This window comes from Ovis canadensis, chromosome 4 (assembly GCF_042477335.2).
Source record: "Ovis canadensis isolate MfBH-ARS-UI-01 breed Bighorn chromosome 4, ARS-UI_OviCan_v2, whole genome shotgun sequence".
NCBI lineage: Eukaryota > Metazoa > Chordata > Mammalia > Artiodactyla > Bovidae > Ovis > Ovis canadensis.
The window spans coordinates 109087126-109105903 of NC_091248.1; the positions used below are offsets into that span (position 1 = coordinate 109087126).

The window sequence follows — 18778 nt, forward strand, 5'->3', positions numbered from 1 at the left end:
ATCACTTCCAAAGTGGAGTGCTTGTACAGTGTGGTGTAAGCAAGATAGTCCACTGGAATGGAGGAATAAACTGTTGCAATTTCTATTTATATTTCTACATATATTTGAATTTATTATTAATGTAACAACTTTTGTTTCTATTTTTTGTTTTATAATGTACATAATATACTTGTGTGGTATTATATATATTTATAGTACATGCTGAATTTTCATTCTAACTGATGGGAAAAGTGATGAAAAAAAAAAGGAGGGGGGTTCTTTCAAGAATCTTGGCTAAATGGGGCCCTTGCTGGTTATCTAGACTCAATTCAGTTCAGTTGCTAAATCCTGTCTGACTCTTTGTGACCCCATAGACTGTAGCATGCCAGGCTTCCCTGTCCTTCACCAACTTCCAGAGCTTGCTCAAATTCATGTCCATTGAGTCCTTGATGCCATCCAACCATCTTGTCCTCTGTCCTCCCCTTCTCCTCCTGCCTTCAATCTTTCCCAGCATTAGGGTCTTTTCAAATGAGTCAGTTCTTCTCATCATGTGGCCAAAGTATTAGGGCTTCAGGTTTAGCATCAGTCCTTCCAATGAATATTTAGGACTGATTTCCTTTAGGATTGACTGGTTTGATCTTCTTGCAGTCCAAGGGACTCTCAAGAGTCTTCTGCAATACCATAGTTCAAAAGCATCAATTCTTTGGCACTCAGCTTTCTTTGTGGTCCAACTCTCAATCCATACATGACTACTGGAAAAACCATAGCTTTGACAAGATGGACCTTTGTTGGCAAAGTAATGTCTCTGGTTTTTAATATGGTATCTAGGTTGGTTATAGCTTTTCTTCCAAGGAGCAAGCATCTTTTAATTTCATGGCTGCAGTCACTATCTGCAGTGATTTTGGAGCCCAAGAAAACAAAGTCTGTTACTGTTTTCATTGTTTCCCTATCTATTTGCCATGAAGTGTTGGGACTGGGTGCCTTGATCTTAGTTTTTTTGAATGTTGAGTTTTAAGCCAGCTTTTTCAGTCTCCTCCTTTACTTTCATTAAGAGGCTTTTCAGTTCCTCTTTGCTTTCTGCCATAAGGGTGGTGTCATCTGCATATTTGAGGTTATTGATATTTCTCCCAGCAATCTTGATTCCAGCTTGTGCTTCATCCAGCCCAGCATTTTGCATGATGTACTCTGCATATAACTTAAATAAGCAGGGTGATAATATATGACCTAGACTAGTATAGTGCAAAGGGCCACACTTTTGGAGCAGTATCTGTATAAGTGTTTCTACTCTTATTTAATGGACTATAATTTTATGGACAAATAAAATGTGTTTTTCTCTAGAAAATCATAGAGATGGATTCTTAGGCAGTCTGCTTGTAATAATAAGCATTTCATAATGTCAACCCCAAGGTTAGGGGACTATAAAAAAATCATTAATATCAACAAAATAAAGTTCACAGATACTCATCTAGAGCTGAACAAATTTTTGAAATGCCCCTGTGTTTACTTTTTCACGCTTCAGATTCACAAAGAGATGGACTTCATTGTCAAATCTTATCCTCGCTTGGTGAGCGCGGTGAAGATTGGGCATTCATTTGAGAACCGGTTGATGTATGTACTGAAGGTGAGGTTCCATGCATCTTGAAGGGCCCAACTGGACTCAGGCTCCTGGTTCCTTGTGTCTAGGACTCAGCCCTCACACTTTTGAAAGAGGCAGCTTGTAAGGACCTCCTTGACTTCAGGGAGGAGGATGAGGTGGGGACACCTCTGCTCGGGTTAGAAGTTGTTCTGACACAGGGTCCCCTGCTTCTGCTTGTTGTGAATGGAGTTAGAAGGAGCACATCCCTTTCCAAGTTTTGGCTGAAAGGCAGGATCAAGAAGAGGTGAGTGGACTTCCCTGGTGGTCCAGTGGTTAAGAATCCACCTGTCAATGCAGGGGACCTGGGTTCAATCCCTGGTCCAAGAAGATTCCACAAGCTGAGGGGCAACTAAGCCCGTGCACCACAGCTACTGAGCCGATGCTCTAGAGCCTGTGTGCCACAACTACTGAGCCTGCAGCTACTGAAGCCTGTGAGCCCTAGAGCCTTGCTCTGCAACAAGAGAAGTCACCGCAACTAGAGAAAGCCCACTAGAGAAAGCAGAGCAATGAAGACCCAGGGCAGCCAAGAAAATCTACAAAACTTGAAAAATGAAGGAAGTGGGAGGTGGTTACTGTTTCAGAAGGCTTTCAGATTGGCCACAGTCTTTTGCCTCCATTCCCATCTTCTGTAAATATGAAGACAAATTGGGATGGGTCTAAAAATTCCATTCTGCTTTTTAGGGGTACTTATTGGAAAAGCAATCTAGGAGGGTAATTTTGGGGTTGGTGTAATTTTAAGCCCAGTCTATGATCCTTGGCTGCATGAAGACTAATTTCCAGATATTTCTAACAGATTTTAGGTCTATATTGGCAAAAGAGGCAAAGAATTTATGGCAGTGACATAAATTACATAAATAATCCAGCCAAATGAATAAAAAGGAATTTGGAGATATAAACCATGGAACAAGTGATCGTGCCTAGAATTTTTCAAACCCTTAGATCCATATAGGTCCTGAGGGATCCAGGCTTACAGCAGTGGTGAAATTGCCAGTGGGAGAAGCCCTGCCTTTGAGCTGGTTGCTGTCAAATAATCTACATAAATTTAGATTATTTGCCAACTGATGGAGAACTTTGCTTCATTAGCACCAAACTCTGACCCAAGGGGACCCAACACTAAAAGGGAGCAGTCAGAATTCATTTCATGCAGTGAGCAATAGTGAACCCTTCCTTCCTCATTTTAAAACTGATTTCATTTATGGCATCAGCTAGAACAGGCTGGTTCATGCACTTTTGTGTCTCTCTCTGTTGAGATACCATTTGAGGTCATTCAAGAGACATAAAGCGAAAGTGAAGTCACTCAGGTGTGTCCGACTCTTTGCGACCCCATGGACTGAGTTCCTCCATCCATGGGATTTTCCAGGCAAGAATAGTGGAGTGGGTTGCCATTTCCTTCTCCAGGAGATCTTCCTGACCCAGGGATTGAACCCAGGTCTCCTGCATTGTAGGCAGACACTTTACCATCTGAGCCACCAGGGAAGTCCATTTAAGAGACATAATATTATCTCTAATCACACTGACATTATAATTCACAATAGCAATTGTTTCCCCTTCCCATTTGCTTCCAACCTTGGAGTGGTTCAAGCTGCCTGGAGCTGTGGTGCTGCAGTTGGGCCCTGCCAGTCAGCTAATTAAGCTTCTCGACCTGGAGAAGCCTGATAAATGGATGGTGCCCTCAGGAACATTTGGCCTCTGAATGATCTTAAATGGTTTAAATGAATAGGGGCGAGCTGGGAAGAAGAGAAGAGAGGTGAGTAGACACACAGCCAGACAGAATGGTAATTTTCTGGCCTCTTTTTCGTTCCAGTTCAGCACTGGAAAAGGCAGGCGGCGGCCGGCCATTTGGCTGAATGCAGGCATCCATGCCCGTGAGTGGATCGCACCGGCCACGGCAATCTGGACTGCGAGAAAGGTCATGTCGTATTAGCCCAGAATTCTGCAGGGCCAGGGGTGCCCTGTACTGTACTATGCAGCTGTACCTGGGGTGGGGGTATGGTAGGTTAGGAGAGTACTCTCATAGGAACAGTAGGCTGGGGGAGTCTTTCAAATTGGTGAAACAAAAGATCAGAACCCCACAGTCAGCCTCATCGTTTAGCTAAATGGCAATGTCCCCTCATAGCAGTGAGCATACTAATAATGAGCTGTAGCGGTGGCCCTGAATCACTGACACATAGTCAGTCCTGCAGGAAGGGACCAGGACCTTCTCAGCAGCAAGGCTCAGATAATTTTTACCTTCAGTCCCTTTCAGGCTCCCCTGGCCCTCAGGAACCTCATGCTATCTCCATGCTCTGTCCCTCTGGAAAGTCTAGTTTAAGCCAGTTCCAGGGAGGAGGGGTGGTGCGAGTGGAGGATCCATCTTCCCCAATCCTAGCACAGGGGCTCATATTCCTAATAACTATTATGATGTGTGATTCTCCCTTCCCTTGCTCCTACCCTCTGGAAAGAAGAATAAACCAGGCAGCCCAGGATTCACTGAAGTCGATGTCATCAGGTAGCCATGTTCCCTCAGATTTTGAAATGCTCTGTGGGCTTTGCAGAGAGCTGCACCTACAAGGGTGGCAGGGAGACTGCCAGAGGGTAGATGCTGTTCTAGGAGCTGGGCATCTGGGGAAGATACTCTGACTTAGATCTAGCAACCCAGCCTGCAAAGACATAGCTGACAAGCATGTTGTCTTTGCTTAGATTGCATGTGATTATGGGAGAGATCTGGTCATCACCTCCATCTTGAAGAAAATGGATATTTTCTTGTTGCCGGTGGCCAATCCTGATGGATATGTGTACACTCATACTCACGTGAGTAATACTGACAGGTGGTCTGGGCTTGGAGTTAAGACCTGTTGATTTCCTTGCTTTGTGACTGTATAGACCTTTATCTATGATCTTAGATAAAAATTCCATAAAATGTGTACTTTAGGAGCTTCCTTGGGGGGTCTCATTTTCCAGTCATTCTCTGGGCTGAGGGTTACCAGGGAATGTTTTTTTTTTCTTATAGAGAATCATCTAATGAACTCCCTATTATAGATCTTGAACAATTATCAACACTTTACCAATCTTCTTTTCATTTCTTTCCCTCTCACATATTTTTTTTTCCTAACGTGTTTTAAAGCAAATCCCTGACATCAGGTTACTTCATTCAAAACTTCTTTAGTCTTCATCTCTAGTTGATGATAATTGAAACACTACCATTATCAACAGTAAAAAAAATTGAATGGAAGTTTTTCAATGTAATCTGATATCCCTAATTATCTTTAAAATGTCTTTTGAGTCAATTTGTTGAAATTAGGATCCACATAAGGTCTGTACCTGTATTTGGTTGTTACAACTATGCAGGCTTTTTAATTATACAACGTCTTCCCCGCCCCTGCCCTGCCCCCACATGTCTTTTAGAACGACATTCATTTGTTGGAGAAACCCAAGTAAATTGTCATGTAGAATGTGTCACATTCTGAATTTGCCTGATGACTTCTTTGTTCTGTGCCATTTAATTTATTCCCTCATCGCCTATGTTTCCTGTTCACTTGTGGTCAGATCTAGATGCTCAGTTGGAGTCAGGTCAGTTTTTCAGGCAAGGATTAAATAGTTGCTGTGCACTTGCTATCACATCAGTTATCACTGAGGCCGATAATGTCCATTTGTTCCACTTTGACTGAAGCCCTAAATTATTCAACGGATTCAGGTGGCATCAGGTCATTTTGGGGAAGTCCTTTGCTCCCGATCAGGAGGCTAATTCTCCCTTCTGGGGAAGGAGAGGATCTGCAGTTAGAGAAGCTGAAGCCCTGATGATCCTCCAGATCTCTGAAGTTGCCTCCAGAACTTCAGGCAGCTTGCCCCATCCATGGTGCCATCTCTATAATAGGCCCCCCAAAGAAAATCTTCACCTCTTCTGTGCCCTGACCCATCTCTGAATGCTGTTTCTTCCTTGGTGAATTTTTCAGAACCGATTATGGAGGAAGACACGGTCTGTAAATCCTGGAAGCCCCTGCATTGGTACTGATCCAAATAGAAATTGGAATTCTCATTTTGGAGGTAGGTGGGGGAGAGAGTTATTAAATCCTGATACCTCTGGGTAGCCTGGTCCTCAGGTCTCTGAGCTGGCAGTGAGGGAACTGGTTTGTAGGCTATCTCCATTGCTGGTTCACTGAGAAACTGGGCAAATCCCTTATTCTGTGTATCACTCTATATTATTGTTCACTGTAATTTTGAAAGGGAATGACTGAGCAGTTTCTGTCCTCCTGAGAGAACACTATTATCTTTAAAACTATTCTATCTTATACAAATCCATGGGCTGACTTTCTACCTGGCTGTTCTGGTTCCTGGGCAAGTTACTGAATGGTGGAAAGGCTCTTGGTAGTAACAGAAGAGATCAATTAGCACTATTACCCCAACAGGCAGGATGACGTTATGAAGATTAAACTATAGCAGTTTATCCTTCAGTTCAGTTCAGTCGCTCAGTCGTGTCCGACTCTTTGCGACCCCATGAATCACAGCACACCAGGCCTCCCTGTCCATCACCAACTCCCGGAGTTCACTCAGATTCACGTCCATCAAGTCAGTGATGCCATTCAGCTATCTCATCTTCTGGCGTCCCCTTCTCCTCCTGTCCCCAATCCCTCCCAGCATCAGAATCTTTTCCAAAGAGTCAACTCTTTGCATGAGGTGGCCAAAGTACTGGAGTTTCAGCTTTAGCATCATTCCTTCCAAAGAAATCCCAGGGTTGATCTTCAGAATGGACTGGTTGGATCTCCTTGAAGTCCAAGGGACTCTCAAGAGTCTTCTCCAACACCACAGTTCAAAAGCATCAGTTCTTCAGCGCTCAGCCTTCTTCACAGTCCAACTCTCACATCCATACATGACTACTGGAAAAACCACAGCCTTGATAGATGGACCTTAGTCGGCAAAGTAATGTCTCTGCTTTTGAATATGCTGTCTAGGTTGGTCATAACTTTTCTTCCAAGGTGTAAGCATCTTTTAATTTCATGGCTGCAGTCACCATCTGTAGTGATTTTGGAGCCCCCCAAAATAAAGTCTGACACTGTTTCCACTGTTTCCCCATCTATTTCCCATGAAGTAATGGGACCAGATCTTCATTGTTTGAATGTTGAGCTTTAAGCCAGCTTTTTCACTCTCCTTTTTCACTTTCATCAAGAGGCTTTTTAGTTCCTCTTCACTTTCTGCCATAAGGGTGGTATCATCTGCATATCTGAGGTTATTGATATTTCTCCCGGCAATCTTGATTCCAGCTTGTGTTTCTTCCAGCCCAGTGTTTCTCATGATGTACTCTTCATATAAATTAAATAATCAGGGTGACAATATACAGTCTTGACGTACTACTTTTCCTATTTGGAACCAGTCTGTTGTTCCATGTCCAGTTCTAACTGTTGCTTCCTGACTTGCATACAGATTTCTCAAGAGGCAGGTCAGGTGGTCTGGTATTCCTATCTCTTTCAGAATTTTCCACAGTTTCTTGTGATCCACACAGTCAAAGGCTTTGGCATAGTCAATAAAGCAGAAATAGATGTTTTTCTGGAACTCTCTTGCTTTTTCCATGATCCAGTGGATGTTGGCAATTTGATCTCTGGTTCCTCTGCCTTTTCTAAAACCAGCTTGAACATCAGGAAGTTCACGGTTCACGTATTGCTGAAGCCTGGCTTGGAGAATTTTGAGCATGACTTTACTAGCATGTGAGATGAGTGCAATTGTGTGGTAGTTTGAGCATTCTTTGGCATTGCCTTTCTTTGGGCTTGGAATGAAAACTGACCTTTTCCAGTCCTGTGGCCACTGCTGAATTTTCCAAATTTGCTGGCATATCGAGTACAGCCCTTTCACAGCATCATCTTTCAGGATTTGAAATAGCTCAACTGGAATGCTATCACTTCCACTAGCTTTGTTCATAGTAATGCTTTCTAAGGCCCATTTGACTTCACATTCCAGGATGTCTGGCTCTAGATGAGTGATCACACCATCATGATTATCCGGGTTGTGAAGGTCTTTTTTGTACAGTTCTTCTGTGTATTCTTGCCACCTCTTCTTAATATCTTCTGCTTTTGTTAGGTCCATACCATTTCTGTCCTTTATCGAGCCCATCTATGCATGAAATGTTCCCTTGGTATCTCTAATTTTCTTGAAGAGATCTCTAGTCTTCCCCATTCTGTTCTTTATTTCTTTGCATTGATCGCTGAAGAAGGCTTTCTTATCTCTTCTTGCTATTCTTTGGAATTCTGCATTCAGATGCTTATATCTTTCCTTTTCTCCTTTGCTTTTTGCTTCTCTTCTTTTCACAGCTATTTGAAAGCCCTCCCCAGACAGCCATTTTGCTTTTTTGCATTTCTTTTCCATGGGGATGGTCTTGATCCCTGTCTCTTGTACAATGTCACGAAACTCATTCCATAGTTCATCAGGCACTCTATCTATCAGATCTAGGCCTTTAAATCTATTTCTCACTTCCACTGTATAATCATAAGGGATTTGATTTAGGTCATGCCTGAATGGTCTGGTGGTTTTCCCTACTTTCTTCAATTTAAGTCTGACTTTGGCAATAAGGAGTTCATGATCTGAGCCACAGGCAGCTCCTGGTCTTGTTTTTGTTGACTGTATAGAGCTTCTCCATCTTTGGCTGCAAAGAATATAATCAGTGTGATTTTGGTGTTGACCATCTGGTGATGTCCATGTGTAGAGTCTTCTCTTGTGTTGTTGGAAGAGGGTGTTTGCTATGACCAGTGCATTTTCTTGGCAAGATTCTATTAGTCTTTGCCCTGCTTCATTCTGTATTCCAAGGCCAAATTTGCCTGTTACTCCAGATATTTCTTGACTTCCTGCTTTTGCATTCCAGTCCCCTATAATGAAAAGGACATCTCTTTTAGGTGTTAGTTTACCCTTAGATATATAAATATGAACCTCTGCCCTTTGATGTTATGGAAAGAGAATGAGAATTAGGAGATGTGGGTTCTGAGTTCCAGCTATGTAAAAATCACCCCCACAGTAGTGCCAACTATATGCTATATAGCTTCCCATATATTTATTTATATATATATTTATATATATAAATTTATATATACTATTTATATATTTATTTATCCCATATATCTTATTTATTCTTCTGACCTAGAGAGTGAGTTTTCTTATTGGAAATGGGACAATGGAAGCTCAGTGACAATCTCAAGAGCATATGGTTGATGAAATTTAGGAACTAAACTCACTTTTCCATTCCAAATTCTGGTGGTTCTCTTTCACTGTTCCACAGCTGTACTGATGTTTTGCTTTTGATGTGATGTTTTAATGTAATGGTTTTAATTTTCTTACTTGCATAGAAATACCACACAAACCATTAGGGGAAAAGTAATGTGATTGTGGGAAAGGAGCTGATAAAAATGTGGCAACTGAGGGCATCAAAGCTAAGTCACAACAGGGATGCTTTCACATACATGTCAGATACCTTTGGGGGCTATATTGTGAAGTAATACAGAAGGCAATAATTTTAAATATCTGTCAAATAATCAAGAGATTTTAGCCACAACAATAGATTATTTTTGGCAGCACTTGGCCATTAAGATCTGAACCAAGAGAATTAGTTGGAGAATAAATGGAGTCATTTTCATTATTAATTAGTATTCATATTAATTATCAAGAATACATATTAATTACTCATTGTAAAATATGACATTAATTGTTGGTGATACAGTACAAGGTCAACTCTATCCATTTAAATGAATCTTATCAATTTTCCTGCTCAACACTGGCAGATTCAGCACCCCACTTCCACACCCTCCCCACAATATATACACATTGCAGACTAGATTATCAGGGTAGCCAGCGGCCTGTGCACGCTTTCTGCCTTTCCTCTGGGTGCAGAATCCTGCATTTCTATTTCCTTAGCCCATGGGTTAACGTTTCTGCTTGGGTCACTCCCCACAGGAGCGGGAACCAGTAGGGACCCTTGCTCTGACATGTATCATGGACCCCGTCCCCATTCAGAAGTGGAGGTGAAATTGGTGGCAGATTTCATTGCAGATCATGGGAACTTCAAATGCTTCATCGACCTGCACAGCTACTCCCAGCTGGTGATGTATCCATATGGCTATACGACTATGAGAGCCGGGGATGCTGATGAACTGGTAAGTGGTATATGTGTTTCCTCTGGGTGCTGCTACAGTGGTGGTTCTCAGGCTTTGTAGAGAAAGTCCAGAAGCTGGGCTTGTTTCCAGAAGGGCCCAGTGTTCTCTCTCTGTTCTCTGCAATGTGCCATCAGGCCTACTGGGAACAGGAAGAAGATGATCCTCCTTCTTTCTGTGTTTGCTGTGAGTTCCAAGGTCCACACTGGATGCTGTTTTTCCTTCTCACTTGTCTTTCTGACCAAAATGTATTGCAGATCCACTGCTCGTCAGGAACTGTGGGCGGCGTGGGCAGGGGGGAGGTGCTCCTCACTCGGGGTGTGGTCCCGGGGGTGCTCAGTGCTGCATGCAGTGCTTCACCCCAGGATGTGAGCAGACGCTTGGGGTGGACTCCCTGGAGTGGGCCTGACACCTGCAGAGTGACTGCAGGCCTCTCTCTCTCTGCTGGTGTGTTGGAGTGTGCCCCTCTGCCGGGGGTCACAGCTACAGGGCTTATGACTAGGTGTGGGCTAGATTCTGGTCTCAAGCAGGTCCTCTGTGTAGGGCACATCCATATATGGTGGCCCTGTCTCCACCTCTACTCTGAGAACACCCAAACTCTTAAAAGGTTTTCTCTTGAACATACTTGCCCTTCCCTTGTCTTCATGAACATGACAGTCCCTTCCCTCAGGTTAGGTGAACATGGTGATGCCTTTACTAGATTTCTAATGGGCTGGTGAGCAGCCCTCCAGATCTGCAAAGAGCTCAGTACAGCACCCCAACTTGAGTTGATAATGCACCTGTTTCCAGAGCACTTCTCTGGCCTTCTTCCACCTCTCTCCTTACCCTGGTCCCAAACTGGAAGTAAAGAACTGAGGATGTGATAGAAGGAGTTGGAGGAACCATTACGTTTTTCTCACTTTATAGTTGGGCCTTGGCTCTGGTCAGATGGGAAAGAAGGAGGCCAGAAGGGAACTTTGGGTGGTGGGGAGGGGTTGGGGGTGGGGGTTCGGGAATCTTCCAGTCCACTGCAGTACAGAACAGCTGAGGAATGTCTGGCTTCAGAGTCCATTCTTTCTCACTCTAATGATCTCCCTGCTCCTAGGATACAGTGGCGCAGAATGCAGCCAATGCTATGGCTTCCTTGTCGGGCACTCAGTACCGAGTGGGTTCTGTCGGCTCCGCTATCTGTAAGTACTCCCTGAGTTTACTGGTTACTAGGGAACACTTGGAGAGGCTACTTGAAGCTGGAGAAGAGCCGCAAGACAGCCTTTTTTTTATGTTGTAACCTGTTTTTGTTGCTAGTGATAGGCTGAATTTATGTCAATTCCGTGTGGTGGTAGTTGTTGCAGGCAACCATCTTCATCAAACTGGGGTGGTGGTACCAGGGCGTGGAGGGGACCCCCTCACCTTCCTGTCTGTAATGAACACATGCATAGCAGGCTTGGTTTAGGAGGTCCTCCCAACAGTCATTAGCATTGAGCTGAAAAAACAAAAAAACTGTGAAGACTCCAGACCTGACAAGGGTCTTGAGACCTACCACCTACAACTCAACCTCAGTTTCAGGAAATGCCCTTGTTTTGGTTTCTCGCTGAAGTGTCTCATCTGAGCATTTCACTCTGTTCCTGCTGAGATCCTTCTAGTTCCGTTATTCGGTGATCTGATCTTTAAATTTTTAGATCATATTGAAGGATATGATTGTTTTCCAAGGCCCTAGCTATAAATTGGAAATAGAAACACAAAACATGGGGAGCTAAGCTCCTTTCAAACAAGTGGCCTTCTTCTCCCCGTCTGGTGCCTCCCCTGTAAATAGTTTTCCAACAGTTGGTCTGCCCTCAAAGCCCCTGAAAACTTGCCGATACTGCTTTCCTTTTCCATACTGTAACTTGCTCTCCTGTCCTACTTACTTTGCCCTCAACTGCTGTTCTCAGTCTTTCTCTTCTGTGAAGATTCTCCATCCCACCTCCTAGGTCGTCATCTGTACTCTGACCTCAGCGCTCTTGTCTGTATTTCACATGCCACCAAGCTGCATAAAGCACTTAGCAGGATGTTGATGTTTGTGTTGCTAATTGCATCAACAAGCTAGTAATTACTCATGGTTTATCATTACTAGTTGTTGAATGGGAACACCTCTGAGAACAAACATATCAGGAGAGGTTCACCACCCTCTATTTAATTAGTCAGAACTGAGCCCTACGCCAAAGAGAGCTAAAGGAGCTTGGCAGGAGCCTTTTGAGGAGGTCCTCTCCAAAGATCTCTGCAGGTCGCCAGAGTCCTGGTCTTTGGGTCTAAATGCCAGTTTAAAGAATAGCCTTTTCCTCCCATATCAAAAAAACATTCTTCTTCCCAGCTGTGCCCAAAGTAAGAGATACTCATCAGATTGCTCCAGCAGAATAGGAGAAAGGCTCTCCTGAGTGTTATCAAGAGACATAATATTTTCTACTTCTTTCAAGAGTCCATCTTCTGTATTTTTAATAGGCTTTGCCTGCCCTCCTTTCTTCCCCTAAATGAAATCAATTTTTGTATAAAAACACTAACTCTCTGGGTTAGGGTGTGTAGGATATAAATACTTGATATTTGTTCCTTCAAGTGCTGACCCTTTCCTCAGATTAATCCTTTTAGATGAATTATAATATACATTTTAGATGAATTATAAAATTTGTATATATTATTCAATTATACAAATTATTTGTATTTGTATAAATATAAATAATTCTAAAATGGATTTCCACACTCTCCTGCCTTCTTTGAGCGTGTAGAAGAGATTTAAGTTCCTTTCTTCATGACTGAGTGGCCTTCTGGATGTCAGTTGTTGTATCTTGAAAGCCTTCTGTGCTATATTGGACTGTTCAATCCTTTTGCTAAACAGCCGAGCTTGTTTTGCTTCTTTAATTCTTGTGTCTGCTTTCTAGAATTTTCATGTCTCCTTCCTTAGGCCACCTTCCTCTAGCAACTCTTTCCCCTCCTCTTCAGAGATTCTGATCTACTAAGGGCTTAGAAACAAATTCTTTGAGATTGTTTGGCTCATGGGTAGATTGTGAGTTTTAAGGATGTTCATGACAGCATTGTTTAGTTATAGAAGACTGGGAAGCACCTAAATGTTTATCAGTAGAGTACTGAATAAAAATGTATTTGGTGCATTGCTACAGCGAAATGGAAAAGGAAATGGCAATCCACTCCAGTATTTTTGCTTGGAAAATCCCATGGACAGAGGAGCCTGGCAGGCTACAGTCTGTGGGGTCAGAAAGAGTTGGATATGATTAAGCAACTTCATCTCATTTACAGTGAAACATTATGCAGCCCTTAAGTGAATGAGGTGGATCTGTATGTGCTAATAGGAAATAATCTTCAATTGTTAATTGAAAAATAGCGTGTGCACACCAGTGTTATTAGTATGTTCCCAGTTATATTTAAAAAAGAGTAGGTAGGTAGACTTAGCAAGGACCCAAGTAAAGTGAAGTTCTTGAATCTGATCACTTTGTTCAGCAGAGGTCCTCTTGCCCTCTTCCTGAATTTAAAACCTGTTCTAAAATACTTGAGCTTGCTATGTAACTTGCTGGTACCATAGTCTGTTTCTTATTCAGCATTTTTCTCAAGGTAGAGAAAATCTGTAGGAATTATACAGGAATTTCAGAGAGATTAGGAGAGCCTATTCCATAACCTTAGGGAACATGTAATTGCAGCTGAAGCAGCATCTCTGCTACTGCTGCTGCTAAGTTGCTTTAGTTGTGTCCGACTCTGTGCGACCTCATAGACGGCAGCCCACCAGGCTCCCTTGTCCCTGGGATTCTCCAGGCAAGAATACTGGAGTGGGTTGCCATTTCCTTCTCCAATGCATGAAAGTGAAAAGTGAAAGTGAAGTCACTCAGTCGTGTCCGACTCAGCGACCCCATGGACTGCAGCCTACCAGGCTCCTCCATCCATGGGATTTTCCAGGCAGGAGTACTGGAGTGGGATGCCATTGCATTCTCTGTGAAGCAGCATCTCTAGAAAATCACAAATGGTATAAGAAACAACGTTCAGAAACAATGGAAGAATGAAGGGACTCATATTTTCATTTAACAGACATGTGTATATTATGGGCTTCCCTGGTAGCTTAGTTGGTAAAGAATTTGCCTGCAATGCAGGAGACTGCCACAACACAAGAGACACAGGTTCAATCCCTGGGTCAGGAAGGTCGCTTGGAGAAGGAAATGGCAGCCCACTCCAGTATTCTTGCCTGAGAAATCCCATGGACAGAGGAGCCTGGTGGGCTACAGTCCATGGGGCCACAAGAATTGCACACAACTGAGCAACTAAACCACCACCACCATATGTTATATATGTATATATATTATATATATATACATATATAACATTCTAACTGAACCCTAAGTAGGTTGAAGAAAGCATGGGCCTTGGCATCAGATGGATTTGAATTCCAGCCCTGCCATTTTCCATCTATATTTTCTTAGACAAAGTATTCTATTCTGAGCCTGGATTTTTTTCTCATCTGAAAAACAAGGATAGTAATACCCACCTCATTGGTTTATTAAAGATTAAATGTAAACTTACCAGTATGATGACTGGCTCATGGTAGATGTTCAACAAATGATAGCTGCTATTGACATTGCTATTTTATTATTCTGTATGATCTACACTACACCTTTATCCAGTTTCTGCTAGAGTTTGACTGGAAGAAACAGGAAAACAGGCCTTTTGCCTTTCCTCAGCCTTTTGACAAAGGGAAGTCCCGAGTGCTTCCTTCCCTCTGGGTTGTTAGTTACCTCTTGAGATGCAAAAAGTTATCCTAAAATTTAGCAGCTTAAAACAATAAACATAAATTTTCTTATACAGTTTCTGTGTGTCAGGAACGCAAGAGCTGCCTAGCTGGGTGGCTCTGGTTCAGACACTCTCAGGAGGTTGCAGTCAAGATGTCTTCCAGGGTTACAGTCATCTAGAGGCTTAATGGGGCTGAGGGTTCTGCTTCTCAGACTCACTCTGGTGCCTGCCAAGTGATTGCTAATTGTTGGCAGTGAGTTTTTCACCACATAGACCTCTTTATAAAGGTCTGCTTGAGTGTTCTTACAACGTAACAGCTGGCTCTATCAGAGCCAGTAATCCAAGAGAGAGCAAGGGCAGAAGCCATGATATTTATGACCTAGCTTTGAAGGGCGCACACTTTCATTTCTGCAGTCAAACAGATCATGTTGGCCCTGTCCAGTGTAGGAGGGCATTACCCAAGGAAGTGAATACTAGGAGATAAGGATCATTGTGGCTGTGTTGGAGGCTGCCTCCCACACTCTGCAGAGATTGGCTTCTAGTGACCTGAAGGAGTCCAAACAGTGAATTGGTGACAAATGGAAATGAGGATTTAAAATCTCTTGGATTGAGACTAGTGAAGACCTTCATGGTGCAGGACAGTCTGAGACATAGGGATCAGGTCAACATTTGTGTGTTGTAGGCCTGATGACTTCCAGAAAGAACTATAGATCATAAGGAACCACAGGTTGGCAGAGCTCCTAGCCCCATCCCATCTAACCCTGAAAGGAACTAGGCTTCAAAGTGTTTTCTCTTTTTGACTTAACAGATACATCCAGTGGGAACAGTGTTGACTGGGCATATGATAATGGCATCAAGTATGCGTTCATTTTTGAGTTGAGAGATACTGGTTTCTATGCCTTCACTCTGCCAGCCGACCAGATTATCCCCACTGCACAGGAGACCTGGCTGGGGCTGAAGACCATCATGGAGCATGTGCAGAACAGCATCTAGAAGAGAGCCTTGTTCTGTCTACGTTTTATATTCTCTTGTCCACACAGACACAGAGGCCATTATTAAAGAGAGCTTATTCCTTCACACGTGAGTCGGAGTCTTCTGGCTTTGTAGAGAACACAGGTCAGCCACCTGCCAGCCCCCTTCCTCGTAGTTTGTGCATTCTGGCCGTGTGCTGAGAGAAGCACTTCTGCCAGCCTGCTGTGTTTTGGTTCCGCTGTTTCACTGAGCCCTCTGTATGCCTTTCCTTCCATGTAGCTGGGTGGGCAAGCCACACTTAGGATCAACCCTTGCTGGGTGGCATGTCTCTACCTCATGTTTAGATCAAAAGGCGTGTGAAATGGTTCTCTAGTTTCATCTGATCTAGCCACACCCATGGCCTTGCTCTGGCGGGGGCCCCAAGGGAAGTGCTGTGGGAGGTAACGCTTGTCTTTTAGACTGGTCTCACAGATGTCATAGAACTTCCTTTAACTGATCTCACTCCTTCTTGAACATATTTTTCTTTGAAAAATAAATCCCATAGGGTCATCAGTACAGGTCATCCCCTTGTTTTGTTTTTGTTCATTCTTAGTCTGAATATAAAATGTAGACTCACATCTCATCACTGGGTCAAAAATTCCCAGATATTACAATTCTGATCACATTCTCCCCTTTATTATTCAGTGTAACTGGGATCCAGAAGGTGATCTGTGTCCTCATAGGTACTGCTCACTCAGAAAGCCTGGATTAAATGCTGATCTAATATAATAGCAGGATAGCTAAATTATCCCCATCTGTCCTGATGGGCTCACCTCTACTTTGGCTTTTGAACTACAGAGATCTTCCTCTCACCCTGTTGGTCCTAAATCACGCTTCTGGCTTGAGTAATCTTACTACACTTGCACATCCCTATTTGTTCTCTGGTGCACCTTGTGTTTCCTTCTCCTGGTTTTCATTTTTTGGTTTTGATCTTTAAAACTGCTTTTTCTATTTTGCATCCTGGACCTTGAGTAGCAAGGTGGAGCAAAGATTCATCAGTCAGGCTCCTCTTGTTACATTCTTCCTTAGCATATACCATCTGCCTCTTTTATTTTCTCTCTCTCTTTTATTAAATTTGCTCTCTTCAAACATGTCTGTAAATCTTACCCTTCTGCCTAGGATTTGTGCAGCATCTGGTATGTGCTCATAAGCCAATAAATATTCAATATGAGTCTCCTGATCATCTTCTATTCTTTGCCTTCACCTGAATGGAACCAAGCCATGGTTTTGAATATGCAGCTCTTTATAATGTCAAAAAGTCAATTTTAATCCCTGTCCATATCACATGACATATCCTTCTCCATCAGGCTGAGGGGCCTCCAGGGTAATGTTACCTTGGTGACTGCGCTCTGGTCCTGGGTCTAATTCTTAGTTTTTCAGCTCAGAGGCTTGATATTTTTTGTGTCTGTATTGATTAGACTTGGGGATGCTGACTCACGCCTACAGAGCTCAGATGAGGCACATGATAAAATCAGAATACAAATTTATTAATTTACATCATGGCATGTAACTGTTTAGTGGATTGGGTCCTCACGTCGGCCTGAACAGTACATTCTCTCCCTGTAGGCAAAGATACATGGGAAGCCAAATTATAATCAGAAGGTTGTTTAGTGAGCGGGGCGTCAGAGCAAGGAAAGTTAATTACAGTCTATGATTAGAATTTTTAATGTTATCCAGCTCTAATAACATGAAACATCTAATTCTATAACCAGAGCACACCTGCCAGCCAGCTGGTCGCTTGTGCTGGCTAGTCAGGGCTGCTTCAGACCAGACAATGCCTCAGTAGATATAACATGCTTGCCTCTGTGACTTGCCTGTAACCTCTGTTTGTGGAACCCCTTGCCCACCCCCAAGACTGAAATGGTCCTTTAGATTCCTTAAGAGAAAGATTTATTGAACAAGGCATAAAAAACCATAAAAGAATACCTGTGACTATAATAACATTGAGATATCATTAAAAGATGCTATAAAATGAGAAAACAAGTTGGAAATTAGAAGATAGCCATAATATTCATAATACACTCAAAAGACAAAGGACATACAAAGAACTCCTACAGATTAGTAAGAAAAGGACAAATAATCCAATAGAAAAGTGGATAAAAGATATGAGCAAGCCCTTCACTTAAGAAGCGGTAACAGGTATTCTGATAACATAGAAGAGATGATTGGGGCTTCCCCTGTGGCTCAGTGGTAAAGAAACTGCCTGCAGTGCAGGAGCTGCAGGAGAAGCAGGTTTGATCCCTGGGTCAGGAAGATCCCCTGGAGGAGGCCATGGCAACCCACTCCAGTATTCTGGCCTGGAGAGTCCCATGGACAGAGGAACTTGGCAGGCTACAGTCCAGAGGGTGGAGTTCCCTGGTGGCTCAGTGGTAAGGAATCTGCCTGCAGTGCGGGAGACATGGTTTCAATCCCTGGGTCAGGAAGATCTCCTGGAGAGGAAATGGCTGCCCACTCCAGTATTCTTGCCTGGAGAATCCCATGGACAGAGGAGCCTAGTGGGCTACAGTCCTGGGATCACAAAGAGTTGGACACGACTGAGTGACTGACACTTTCAGGAAGAGATGATTACTGATGGGAGACATATAGATCAAAACCAAAATGAAAAGCCACTTTATACCCATTCAGTTTATATAAGTCAGAAAGTTGGAGAACTTCCCTGGTGGACAGTGGATAGGAGTCTGCCTACCAAAGCAGAGGATACTGATTTGATCCCTGGTCTGGGAAGATTCCATATGGCGTGGAGCCACCAAGCCTGTGCACCACATCACTGAGCTTGTCTTTAGAACCTTCACACTCCAACTACTGAGCCAATGTGGTGCAACTACTGAAGTCGGTGTGCCGAAGAGCAGCCCCTGTTAGCCGGAACGCTTAGAGAAAGCCCACAAGCAGCAGTGAAGACCCAGTGCAGCCAAAAAAAAAAAAAAAAAGGAAAGTTGGAGAGGAGGCAGATAACAGGATCTCTTATACCTTGTTGGTGGGTGTGTGAATTAGCAAATTCACTCTGGAGAATAGTTTGGCATTATCTTCTAAATTTCACACTTCCATCCATCCCTTCCATCTCTTCCATCCCAAGCATTGTTGTTCAGTCGCTAGGTTGTATCCAACTCTTTTCGACCACATGGACTACACCATGCCAGGCTCCCTTGCCCTTCACTGTCTCCCAGAGTTATAAACCCAAGAAATTCTTGCAGTATGTAACAGGAGACATATATGAGAATCTTCACAGCAACACTGTTCATAACAGCAAAAACCTAAAAACAAAAGTCCACCAGTGGGACAGTGGGTGAATAAATATGGTATTTTCACA

General features: G+C 43.2%; 1 protein-coding gene across 6 annotated transcripts in view; it reads left to right on the plus strand.

Annotated features, from left to right (window-relative positions):
• The window catches only part of LOC138438923 (carboxypeptidase A5), a 96877-nt gene that overhangs the window by 32807 nt on the left and 45292 nt on the right, over nt 1–18778 (plus strand). For 4 of the 6 annotated variants that reach the window (XM_069586968.1, XM_069586967.1, XM_069586966.1 and 1 more), the window contains 7 exons: nt 1499–1600; nt 3420–3524; nt 4295–4405; nt 5548–5638; nt 9524–9723; nt 10805–10889; nt 15269–15537. In XM_069586968.1, the coding sequence (XP_069443069.1) occupies nt 1499–1600; nt 3420–3524; nt 4295–4405; nt 5548–5638; nt 9524–9723; nt 10805–10889; nt 15269–15453 (879 nt within the window). In that variant the 3' untranslated portion in view covers nt 15454–15537. Of the gene's footprint in view, nt 1–1498; nt 1601–3419; nt 3525–4294; nt 4406–5547; nt 5639–9523; nt 9724–10804; nt 10890–15268; nt 15538–18778 lie in introns of those variants that run through there. The other 2 variants (XM_069586971.1, XM_069586964.1) reach the window with 2 other exon arrangements.